The following is a 13,084-nucleotide window of genomic DNA, read 5'->3' as shown; positions in this document are numbered from 1 at the left end:
TGGGTTGTGGCTTTTGTCACCCCACACCTTTCCATTGCTTCAATAATCAGGGTTTGCAGTTGGGGGCAGCCTTCCAGTCGACTCCTCATGTGTGGTGTGGCAAGCTTCTTTGACAGCTCATTGAGGAAGAGCCGTCGTGCATAGGTGATTCCGCTCTTGAATTCTGGGTGCTGAGCCGTGAAAAAGGTGTAGGCATTCAGGGTGGCGATATCAAGTATGTTGTACCACAGCACCATGGACCACCTCTGTGTTTGGCGCTTGCAGGTGTAGGTGCCAACCACCTGGTCAGTGATGTCTACACCTCCTTTCGTCTTGTTGTAAAATGTGATCACTTCTGGTTTTTTCTTTCTGCTATATCCACTACTTTGTCGTGGTGCATCGTGCTCAGGAGCACAACAGCCATTCCTGTCTTTCTGACATAGCTGACCATGGTAAGGCTGCTGTTGAATCCAAACTCTGTGCTGTGAACCTCCCTGGACTTGGAAGGCTTCATCAGAGGAGGGATGTCTGGCTTGTTCTGACGTAGAGTCCCCACAATAGTGAGATCCTTCTCCAGGAGATGCTGGCAAGAGGCACACTGGTGAAAAAGTTATCCGTGGTGATGTTGTGACCTGTGTTTCTAAATCTACTACACAACTGCTGGACAAGGTTTCCCTCGGATTCTTCTGAACTTATTCCCCTGGTTGTCTCCCTGTGTAAACTATACCATCTATTGCATAGGGATGCGTGCATCACAAACCCAGAAGATCTTTAGGCCGTACTTGGTGGGCTTGCTTGGCATGTACTATAAAGACTTGCACCTCCCCCTGAATGGCACAAGCTGTTCGTCCACAGTAACACAATTACTGGGGATGAATCGCTGTCTGCAGTTGGTCAGGAACAGGTCCCATTCATAGCGGAAGGCTGCCATATGGTCTGTTTCCAGCCGGACGGCTCTGGTCCTCTTGTCATCGAAGCGCAAGACACGGTGAATATCTTCAAATCTTCCTACAGCCATAGTGGCCTTATACATGGGATTATGTAAAGGACTCCCAAACAGCTCACGGACTGATACATGCCAGTTCTTCTCACTTTCTGCAAGCAAGGTCAATCCAATGAAGGCCATGAATTCATCTTTGTTGACATTTTTCCACTCTTTTCCTCTAGCTGTTGCTACTCTCTGTCCCTCCATGTTTGTGCACTTCATCACCTCTTGTATGATATTATCAGTGATAAAGAGCTCCCATGCATCTTTTGGTGAAACAGTGGTTATGCAGGCCCTGACCGACTTCTGAGGATATTGTGGCTCTGTGTTCTGCCCTGGGTGGGAGAGAGCCCTTACGACTCATTCTGTTGGACGTGATTTGGACTTCACTTTTCTTCTTCAGAGGACTCAGTTTGTAGAGTTGGATTTCCAGGTGGACGACTGACACTGCCACCTGGACAATAGTCTGGGTCCTCATCATCTGAGATTTCAGATTCTGAGTCCAACCTCGTAACTGCCTCTCCATCATCCAGCATCTGTAGGACCATTTCAGCTATGTACCTAGCAGCCATGACACCTTCAATATAGTAATGTTAGCTATCTTAGTTAGCTAGCTATAAAGTAGGCACATTTGTTGATAATAACATACTCTTTCACACAACAGTCATGAATGACACACACACAATATTTTCTGAGGATAGAATACTTCCACTTATCAGATCTTGCTGTGTAAAATAATCTTCCTGAGGGGTGACACTTCTGATATGATTCCATAGAAAATGCATGCGGGTCATTTTTGACCCACTTATGGAAGCTTGGGGTAGTAATACAAAAACTCAAATTTCTTCAAATGTATAAAAGGTAAGTTAAAAATTTAAATGGCATGATATCAAAAACGTGTTTTTTGAGGAATACCTGGAATATGAAATGATAACAATTTTTCATTACGAAGATATTTCAAGTAAACAACCTCACCGGGTCATTTTTGACCCACTTATGCGTCTAAGGGTTAATTAACTTTTCTCCTGATTTAGCATCTTAAGTATATGTAGATCCTCCTAAAATGCACTTGTGTTGATGAAAAATAAAGATTTTACGGTTGCAAACTGTACACTTGTGAGCCATTTGCTTATGTGTAATGCAGGTAAAGCGAGGCAGAAGATTGAGCTGTGGTAATGGTGTTAGGGACGATCAATGTGAGCAGAGGACGTTCGCTCTCTGGTCTGATGCTGCTCGGCCACATACAGAAACTCTGTCTATCTAACCCTTGATTGGATGGTCTGATTACCAAAGAGAAAAGACTGCAAAGACAGATTACGCTGGTGAAAGATTAAAGGGGCATTTTATGCTCAATCACCCTCAAATTATATTAAAAAAGGGTACTTCTGTTTATCTGCTAAAATGTGTTGAACTAGCAATTTCAGTAATCTTCTATTGTAGCCATTTTATGTAGCTGTAGCTCAGGGGGGTAACTGGGGGTCTAACAATTGAAGAGTTGGTTGTTTGATCCCCAGACCCTGCAGTTCACAAGTTTAGATATCATTGGGCAAGATTCTTTATTTGAAATTGCTCCCATAGGTCTATGACACTGAGGTACATGCAAGACACCTAGGGTAAGAGCGACCGATAAATGACATGACATGTAATGTTTTCCTTTTTGCAATATAATAACTGTGAGGTATTATTACTTTTACTTAATATAAGTAAAATATCTGATTTCTTCCATCACTGCTGCTTATATTGTTTCTGCTGCTACTACAGATACAACTTGAACTACATCCAAGACCTACTGATATTACTGCTTCTGTTAACGTGTCCATTTTAACCTGCAGCTCTACTAGAAACTGGATCAACATGCCGCTAGTGCAAATTGTGGTTACTTATTTGTGTGCATACTATAGATCAACATAGCGTTTTTTTTTTTTACTCTACCTCCCGCTTTACTGAACTAACCTATGAAACTGGGGTCAAATAAAAAAAAGATTCAATTATTTTTGTTTCTGTTGCAGTTTTTCCCTTATCCTACAATATAGCGTTAAAATGCATTATGCAGTATTTCAGAATACGGAGTCAAAGCTGTTTTGTTAACTACTGCTTTATAAAAATGTTATACAGAAGAAGATTATCAAATGGAAAAGTTTTCTTATAGGAAGCACACTCAAAGGACCAATAACGCCCTAATTGATTTGCATGTGTTTACAGTGGCGTGAGCTCATGCTGTGTGTGCACTTCGCTTCATGTGGAGACTAATGTTGAGGCTCTGGGGAGCCAAGCCCCTGATGCCGCTGTAATCCGGTTGATTACAGATTACACACAGCACACAGATCACAGAGCTCTGGACAGCACACTGCAGTCGCTGCACAGGTGGCCTTCATATGTGTGGGCTTCTGTATATAGGATAGACTTGCATGGTAGACTAGGAGACAGACATGAGGGTAAAAATAGCAACTGGGAGCAGACTATAGGACATGCAATGAACACATTAAACTTGCATCAGCAGCAGTGCAAGTCTTTCCCTGGCTGAATGAACAATGAATCTCAGAATTAAATTAAATCTTCTAACGTGCAGGTTTGGTTTGACATCCATGCACATTTTGGCTGCTTTTCAAAACGCTGCGTCGTCTTATCCCGTCAGTGAGTGGATAGAGGCGAGGTTGCACTTCTCATGATGTTTCCTAATGCTCAGGAGCCCTACAGGTATGAGCTTCAAATGGGCATGAAACGCCTCTGTCTCCTCCAACAGAACAGAGACTAGGACTAATCGCAGCGGGCGCCACACACCTCAGGAAAGTAGCAATTTTCCATCATTATCTTTAAATCCTGCTTAAAAGAACCGGATTCCACAGACCTAATTACAAGGTGTTAATAATAACAATGTAATGACAGTCATTTCAAAGCCTGCCCAAAACCATAACCCATCTCCAAACTGACTCCCACATTTAAGTGTGTGTTTAGTGAGATTTGACTTTTTAAAGCTCCTTGATTCTTATTGATTACCAACGCAATTGTTGTGTCAGGTCCTACGAGTTAGGGCTTGAATTAGGAGCTGTCAGCTTTTGTTAAGTGGAATTGCAGCTCTTCAGATGTCACACTGATGCTTTTCTTCCTCGCACTGCTGACGCAACGAGAGACAGCCGGGCCATCTGGATTGATTTACTTATATAGTACGTTTTCTATTGCCACAAAACACCAGGCCTCTGTCTTATCCAAATGTCCCTTTAATTTAAAATTCAGGATATCAATCAGGATTCATTTCCTGTGTACTTTCAAAGTCGGTTTAGCATATTCAGTGTGCAGAGTGAATTGAATACCGTCTCTTACTGTCGGTAATTATGATTAAGACAATCACCTCCCTGCGTAATTACTCCTTAATGAGGCTTTTGTGAAGCTAACCTGCTGTATAGTTAAGGGGTGTGGCCCCGCAGGGATACCGTCCAATCACAAGCCTTCCCCAAATCCTGAACATGACTGAAATTCCCGAGAACCTCCCAAAGTTTTTTTTCCGCCACAACTTTGTCAACTTACTCCTTAAACTCGTTTTTTCTTCGCGTGGAGCCTGCATGTTTGCACTACGTGACTGAAAGTTATGTGTTGGCTGGATTGGAATTAGATATCGATCCCGGCCCTGAAAAGAAAGGCATGCCTTCCCCTGGAGACTGCAGGGACCGGTTTTCTACAGACGAGGAGAGGAAGAAGCGCACGGAGCAGGTGTCTCGCCTGCCCTTCAGCGTGGACGCGCTCATGTCCGACACGAGGCGGCTGCATGCGACGGACAGGAAACATGGAAATCCCTCGCTCAGGCCGGAGGAGTTTCCTCAACGTTTGGTATCCATTAAATCAGAGCCATCGGGAAAGTGGAACTGTGGTTCCTGGATATCCAGCCCCATTAAGATCTCAACACCTCAGCGTAAGTGATGCACGGCGATGACTGGAAAGATGTATTAATACGCGCAATAATGGCTACTGGTTATAATGGGTTATATAATCATTCACATATTAAAGTGCCTAAAATCATCCAAAGTAGAAGTCAATCTTCTTTTTGTGTCATGTTTTTAGATAATAAAAGTTTATGATTTATAAGGGATAGATTTAAGGTGAGATAGTTGTAATACATATTTTTTTTAAAATTAAAGGTTCAGTTTTTTTGTATATAGGAATTCACGTATGAAAGGCAGAACCATAAACAATAATGATAGGTTAATTCTTAAATATTAAATATGTTTCCTCAATTTTGGTTCGTATGTTTACAGCTGCTCTTGGGAATTTAAAACAATCTGATTTGATCGAAAAACTGACAAAAGTCCCTTTCAAATTGCAAAGAAGATAATATTTTTATGTCCTGTAGGGCAGCTCAGTCCAGCAGTTTGCTCCTTGAGGAAGCACAAAACCAACCGCAAGCCTCGCACTCCCTTCACCACTGTGCAGCTCCTGGCCCTGGAGAGAAGGTTTCGTCAGAAGCAGTACCTCTCCATCACAGAGCGGGCCGAGTTCTCCTCCTCTCTTTCACTGTCCGAGACCCAGGTCAAGATCTGGTTCCAAAACCGACGAGCTAAAGCTAAAAGGATTCAGGAGGCAGAGGTGGAGAAACTCAAAATAGCGGCTGGCATTGGGCCGAAAACGTTGTTCCCCCCAGGCCTCCCATCTTTAGGTTTCCCCCTCAGTATTAACCTGCAGGCTGGATCAGCAGTTCTCTACGGACTGGGCTGCTCATACGGCAGCAGCCCCATTCTTCCTGCTGCACATCTGTACGCCTCCCATGTCGGCCACAGCCTGTACCACCGCTCCTGAGAGGAAGCAGCATTATACAGACTAGGTGATCTGGATGTGTTTGTGGAAAACAAGAGGAAAAGAGTGTCTGTTGAAGTCATGCACCTTATAAAACCCTTGATTAAAAGGCCCTGAACTGGAGCTGAAGCTTTATGATGTTCTGTGGTCCTGAGTTACGAGAATCTCTTGTAAAGGCCCTCTTACAAAGATAAGCATCTGGAGGATCCTCCTTTGCTGATTCAGCAGGGGTCACTGCTAATGAAAGGATTATTGATCAGGCCATGTGTATCTGATTTTTGATACACATGGCCTGATCAATACCTGACCAGGTTGAATTTATAGAAGCTTTATTGAATTGTTTTCCATATTCTTGTATTTCCAGCCTAAATGAAAATACCAATTTTCTTTATTGGCGTTGAATATGCAGGGATATTGTATTGTATACTTCTTAGAGTAGAAAGAGGCTTTATTCTGAGAGTTATTACCTTGTGAAGTGCACTCTTGCATATGCCAAAGCATTTTCAATGACATAATAATTTATAATAGCCCTTAGTGTCGTTTATATCATGATGCATATTTAAATACATATTGTAGGTGTTTGACATTACATTAAACAGTTAACCCTCTGTTGTGTTCTCCTATTAATCTCCTCATTTGTCTGGTGAGCTAATTCAAGCCTTGCTTAAATGCAGTTGTCTAATGGTACAAAAACTTTCTTTGTGTTTTGAGCTCTAGAGTTTTTACAGTCTGGTAGCCACTATAATTCTGACTTTTCATTTGTACTTTACATGTAGTACCATGCTCTCTTATTCTTGCAAGCTATGTTTCTTCCACCATTTTTCACCAGGGATTATGCCACAGGGACAAAACCAGAACATGTGCAGTCCCAGAGTATAGGGAGGTGATATTTGAAGGCTTTCCCTCCTCACAGTGCTGACGGATCTACTAGATTGCTTTTTCTGTTACTATTTAGTGTTATGGTTCATCTTTTGTAGTGGCTACTTCGAACATCAACCATCATTTCCCATTTAACAATTTACACCTTCCGCTTTCCTACTGTGACATGTCGAATGTGTGTTCTGTGAAAACGATCAATACAGCCCGCTTTGTTCAATCCTGGACAAATATAATAGCTCTGCTCATGGCTATTCAGGTGCACTTTTTTATGCTCATTTATAATTGCTTAAAGAAAACTTACTATTTTTTAGTTTAAAGACTGTTGAGTCAGTACTTATTTCTATAATTAAAAAACATTTTTGTTTAGCACTATGTAAGCTGATTAATTGCCCATGCTAAAACGGTAAATCATTCTGACCTAATAGTGTAGCAAACACAGCATTAAACACTTGACCCTCTGTTGTTTTTCAACCAAATTTAAACAAAAACACTTCCCAAGACCTTTGTTTTGTAGATAGAATAACAGTTATTTGGAAAAAACAACCAAAACATTGCTTCTTAAACAATGTGTTCCCTGGGTGATGCTTTGCTATCCTTTTTAAACTTCACGTGACAAGTGAAATCCTGATGATGAAAGCACGGAAAAAGTGAAAAGGATCCACTGTCTGTATTGCGTAGATGGATCTTCATCTGGGTGGAGTTGTTACAATCTAAATGGGGAGTTGTTGCAATCTAATGAATATTTATCCAGCCAAAAGTCTTCTAAAGATGTGAAATTACGTCTGCAAAAAATAATGTTTTGTGCAAAATAGCACGTCTCACATGATCTCAATTGCAAACGTGTGTTTTCAGTTTGCTCGTGGACACCACGGAGGCTGAGGTTTTTGAGTTTGATGTGAGCTGTATTTTTAAACCATACTTTCAACGTACTTTGTTACAACGTATTACGCCAAGCACTCCCTTTGCAGTTCCTGGTTTAATTGTCCTTTTCCATGATTAATGCTCTGTGAATTGATATGTGTAGACTCAGTGATAACAGCACAGGGCATTATTCGTCTCTTTTGCGCTCTCACTTTGTAAGCGAAAGCTTGTTACCATCAGCACATATTTCACAGTCCATTTGCTCCCACCCCCATTCTGAATTGAAAGTCAGCATTAAGCTGTTAGTGAGGTCTTTAATGACTTTGATTGCCCCATAACCCCAGCCTGCTGTTTCAGATGTGTTCGATGTGATGCCTTGGCTCTTATAATAAGTAGAAAACATAAATATGAACAAGTAGAGGAAATCCAAACCTTCACAAAACAGACATTCGATGAAGAACGGCCTTATTTATTTTCATGCAAATGGTTGTTTATCCTCAGCCAAGAGAGAAACAGCTCAACGAGGGTTAAAAGATAAGTTAATATGTTTTAAAGTCCTAATATTATACTCACATGCTTATATGTAAATTCACAGTTTTTGGTCCCTGCATCCCTTCTCTTCTGCATACTGGCGTAGACGAGACTCCTGCTTAAATCCAGTGTAGGATATAGAGGACAAAATCATGTTCCTCCTTCTGTGCTAAAATGCTTTGATCGCCTGATGGTACTATGCCAAACTAAATAAAACAAATCAAGTGTGTATCCACCTAATTCAAAGTCCTTTTAGTACCATGTCTAATTTTGTTTTCCTGCACAGTGTTTTTCTGCTTCAATAAATGTAAGATTAGGTCTTGTATGACCGACTATGGCTGAACTGTATAATGACTGTTTTTAAAGCATAGAACAAGGAATTCTGACCTCCATTGCTCCCTTTAAAATTGCTTTATAATCTCTTCAGGACAGGGACATTTTTTTCCTTTTAAATTTGTTCCTTTCATAGATTTTCAAAACCACTTTAGTGTCACTAATCTTTTCTATCTGATTTAGAAATGTTACAGTTTTCTTTTCATTAACTTAGATGTAATAAGCATGTCCGTGCATAAGCCCTGATTCTGAAGGTTCTCGCCCTTCTGCCTTAAATCCACTAGGTGTAGCAGCTTCCCATCTGTTGCTGCTCGCTCATTTCTTACAGGCTACTCTCATATTAATAAACTTATTCTTGGCATTTAAAATATCAGGACACAGGACACTTTAGGTAACAACACATGATCTTATTTTGAGGTGTACATGCAACTGAAAGCCTCCTAGATAATGTCAGTTTAATTCTTCATAAGTGCCCTGCTTAATAAAAGATGAAACACCTATGCATTGTTCCGTTGTGCCGGCACGATTATGTGGATTGGGGATTTCTAGTGTTCAGTGTTGCCGGGTCAGGAGCGTTTAGGTCTTATACATGCATCATTGCAAAGCAGTGTTGCATCAAATTAAAAAGGATTGAATCTGGTGGAGGACATAAGTGCAATGTAGCTCTCCTGCCCTCTCTCTCGCTCTCTTTAAAGTGAGTAAGTGCAGATATCCACGATGATATGCAGCTGCCTAATGACTTCTGTAACACTTGCATTTCATTAAACACAACTGCTCATAATTTAAGAATCTGGTTATTGTGGGAAAAATGTGTTAAATGCAAATACAAAGCATTTATGTGTTAGAAGAAAAAAACAGAAGCCAGTGTGGGGTTTCTCGCTGGCTGTTCCCTCCTGTCCCAGCCTGTTAGGGGAAACTGAGATTTGGAGGAACATTTCAACATCTAACTGCACGCAGGAGCAGAACTGGGATGCAGTATTTGCTTCATCGCACAGCAGAAACACACACATTTGAGGATTGCTTCCCACAACTAGGCAGTAATGTGAGATATGACAAATAAAAGAGGGGTGTGGGGGCAGTGAGAGTATTTTTTTTTTTTACCATACACACCTTAAAGGTAGCAGGGGTGAAGCATTTGTTCAAAGTCCTGTCATTAGAGGACATGCTTTCATCTCTTTTCAAAGCTGTGGAGCAGGTGTGTTTCCCCCAAACAATCCACGCTTTATCCCCCCACCTCTGCTGTGGATTTACAGCTGCTGCATCTCTGAACAAATTTCTCCCTCTGTGTCTCAGTTTTCTTATGACTCCTTTTATGCATTATGTTTAATAGAAAGTAGGAGGGGCTATATGAGTGATGCAGGGATAATGTCTTTTTAAAGGCCTGCCCGGGTGTTAGCATCACACTGGTTCCTTCTGCAAAAAAACAATGGGATTTTTCCATTGGATTATTGTATTAAAAAAAAAAATCACTGCACTTTCACTTTCATCGGCAAAACAAATGGACTCCACATAGTCATTTTTGTAGTTGCAAGTGGTCATACAAGCTAATATTTTAACATTATGTTTAACTAAATGTATGGAGGTATTTTATGTGGTAGAACAAAATGTAATCATTTATTTAGCTTGTGTTGGTCAAAGAGTTTATTTCAGGCATCTAACATGCAAAAATGCTGACTAATATCCGGCTTTTGGGAACCTGCGTCAGCGATCAACAATTATGACATAATTAAGCACCCAGTCGACCTTCATAACATTGCTGCTAAGTTAATTACTGTGATGATTGTAATGGTGTGGAGCACCCAGCAAAAAGTTGTGACAGGCTTAGATAGAGTTGAACAGATTCCTCACTGGGAGAACTTTATGTGAACACGCATGCTCTAACACACACACACACACACACACACACACACACACACACACACACACACACACACACACACACATAGAGAGACAGACTTCCTCCTCAGAGTAATTCCACCTCTTGCAGTTTTTTTCTTTTGTTTAGTCTTTCAACTGGTCTTCTAGGGAGGGTTCCCTCAGTCAGGTTGGCCAAACAACATGACCTATTTATGAATACGCACCTGATACACAGCTTTGGATTTTCAGTTATTAGATAGAAAGCTTTCTCTGGGGTGATGGTTTTTCTTTTTTTTTTTAGGATCTGGGGCATGGAGGGCAACAAGGGGAAGAATTCATCACAGAAATGAGAACAATGCACTCCAGGATATTATTCATGGTGTTATCAAACTTAATGTTGAAATACTCTCCTATTTCACCCTAACTCCCTTATGTCTTTCTCTAACTCTCAACCTCTGTGGATTTTCTTTTCATTTCCCTTTGTGTTGAAGGAAAACTGTTCTCACCCTCTATAAAGCAGCAGCAGCAGCAGCCCGTGTTGTGTGTGCTCAGGGTTTTATTGGATGTAAGTCAGCTCCTGTGAAGCTCTTTTGAAGCCTGAAATGAACAGGTCTGGGTTCAGCATTTCTGTTGAACAAAGAGAACAGCATATAGTCAACATGTTAGTCAACGTTTACAGTACTGCACATCCGGTACATGATGTCCTCTTTTTGTTTCAACCCAAGCTTACCTGGTACCTATTCCGGATTGGATACACCAATGTCATTAGCGTCTTGCAGTGACATCCATACATTGCCCTGTGGGAGGTTATCCAGCCTTTTCAGAGCGGGGCCATCTGTAGCCTTCACTATTGTCCGTGTCTCCTCGGGAATCTGCGCATCCGCTCCCTCTCCTGAGATCCTATGAGTCATCAATCTCCCTATGGCCTTAAGTGTACTGAAGGAGATCCAGCCATACAACAGTTTGTGTTAACCCAACACAATCGCCGACATGGGATATTCACCCAGATACACCCAGGTAAACATGGGAAAGCGTTCCTGTTCATTTACTCTCTCCCGAGGCTCAGTTTAGATGTCATCATATTTCCATTTTTGTTTATAAAATGGGGTCCCTGTCTCGTATTTGCATCTGAAATCTGAAGTTGTATATTTTACCATCCGTGTTATTTAAATAGCTTATCAACAAAGATGTTTATATTTCCTGTGGCGGATAAAAGAAGTTAAGATAAGTCTGCCAGCTTTATCTAGGATGTAGCAGCTGTTTTTTAAGACTTTTAATCTAGGATGAAGTTATTTTCCCTTCATTTGTTTCATATTTGACCCTGGTAAAAGGACTCTGAAATGTTTAGGCCTAGTCTATCCATTCTCACACACACACACACACACACACACACACACACACACACACACACACACACACACACACACACACACACACACACACACACACACGCACACCCACACCCACACATCCATTTACTAGATGTTATCTTTGGTATTATTCTCTCATAGCTGGTGTTGTAAAGCATGTAGTTCATCAAAGCAGGCTGGACCCCCTGTCTGGTGACTTATCGAAATATTGATCAACAGAAGGTGGGCTAAGCAGAGGAGCAGACTTCCAGACGGGAAAATTAAAGCAGATTAACAGTTCACTTCCTGTCTAGTACTTGAACAAAATAATCCTTTTTCTTTTAATAGCGGTCCGCAGCTGAAGGAGTGTTGGTTTTACCCCTTCTAATTGCCACGCTAGCAGTTGTTGGTCCATGGATAAAAAATAATAAGATCCAGATCATCCTTAATACACTTTTCATTATGGGGTAATAGGCAAATGTTGGCATACTAAAGTAACGTTTTAAATATTCAACCTGCTTTACGTCAGCATGTTGGTGTTGTCATTATGATCGTGTTAGCATTTAGCTGGAAAGCATTGCTATGCCGGCCTCACAGAGCAGACACCATGGCTGTAGCGGTTTTTCACTTAGATCACCTGTTTATGTAGGCTATCTTAAGACGAGGAGTTTATTAAATCACAGCTAATCAAGGCAGTTCATATTCATAATGTCCGAGGGACACAATACAGGGTGTAAACCTGGCCCCCAGGAACAGCTCCGGGCCTTGAAGCCAAGTTCTGTAGTGGCCGTCAAGTGATGCATAAAAAATAGTTTCCCACAGTGGGAAAGAGATGTCTGTCAGATCATCAGATATTTCAATGTTAAGATAAATCAACTTCCCAGTATAAACTCTTAAATAGCCTTTTCATAAGTCATTAGGTCTTAAAAGTTGTTCAGTTCACTTTTCACTAAATTCAGTGTTTCTCCTTGCTTCATCATGCGAATGAGCCCGAGCAGCATGGGGTCAGGGTTCCTCCATCTGCCCTATGGATGTGGTAAATCCGGTTAGTTTTATTTTTCAGGCAGTCACACTTTTTTTGCTTAATGCAGCACTTAGCATCTTTAATGGGAATGAATGGGGCCCCTCCTCCAACACTGTATCCAGTTCTCTTTATACTCCTCAGATTAGCTGAGGTTGGATTATTTTTAATCATAACATTAAGTGTGTTATCTTTATTCAGACACTGATGAGTAGATGGGAGATATGTCCACTGAAAAGCACACTCCGCTGAATAAACTTTCCTTTTACCAGTCCTTCTGTTCATGCAGTAGAGCTATGTGTTGTATGACATCACGGTGGTGCTATTGTTATTATTGTACAGAGACATGGGTTCAAGCCCCATAGCACCCACCTCTCCGTGTTGTCCATGACACAAACACACATACAGACACACACAAGCCCTACTAGCCCAGGGCGGTTCTGTAACCGACTCCGACCTTTGACCCCTGCATAGAGGAGCAGCAGGGAAAAGAGGTCTTTCCTG

The 13,084-nt window shown here is 41.3% G+C and overlaps 1 protein-coding gene across 1 annotated transcript; it reads left to right on the top strand.

Moving 5' to 3' along the window:
- Nucleotides 1-4,497: 4,497 nt before the first annotated feature.
- LOC134860059 (homeobox protein MSX-2-like) lies at nt 4,498-6,288 on the top strand. The gene is made up of 2 exons (XM_063876906.1): nt 4,498-4,871; nt 5,310-6,288. The coding sequence occupies exons 1-2, from the start codon at nt 4,604-4,606 to the stop codon at nt 5,750-5,752; spliced, it is 711 nt and encodes a 236-aa protein (XP_063732976.1). The 5' UTR covers nt 4,498-4,603; the 3' UTR covers nt 5,753-6,288.
- Nucleotides 6,289-13,084: the final 6,796 nt, after the last annotated feature.

Source organism: Eleginops maclovinus, chromosome 23 (assembly GCF_036324505.1).
Source record: "Eleginops maclovinus isolate JMC-PN-2008 ecotype Puerto Natales chromosome 23, JC_Emac_rtc_rv5, whole genome shotgun sequence".
NCBI lineage: Eukaryota > Metazoa > Chordata > Actinopteri > Perciformes > Eleginopidae > Eleginops > Eleginops maclovinus.
Note: the sequence above shows the minus strand (reverse complement) of the source record. Positions and strands in the feature narration are given on the sequence as shown.

Bases quoted from the DNA above. Each gene is read 5' to 3' on its own strand.
- LOC134860059 (XM_063876906.1), top strand. From the start codon at position 4,604: ATGCCTTCCCCTGGAGACTGCAGGGACCGGTTTTCTACAGACGAGGAG. The intron at 4,872-5,309 runs GTAAGTGATGCA...TATGTCCTGTAG, and splicing joins TAAGATCTCAACACCTCAGC to GGCAGCTCAGTCCAGCAGTT.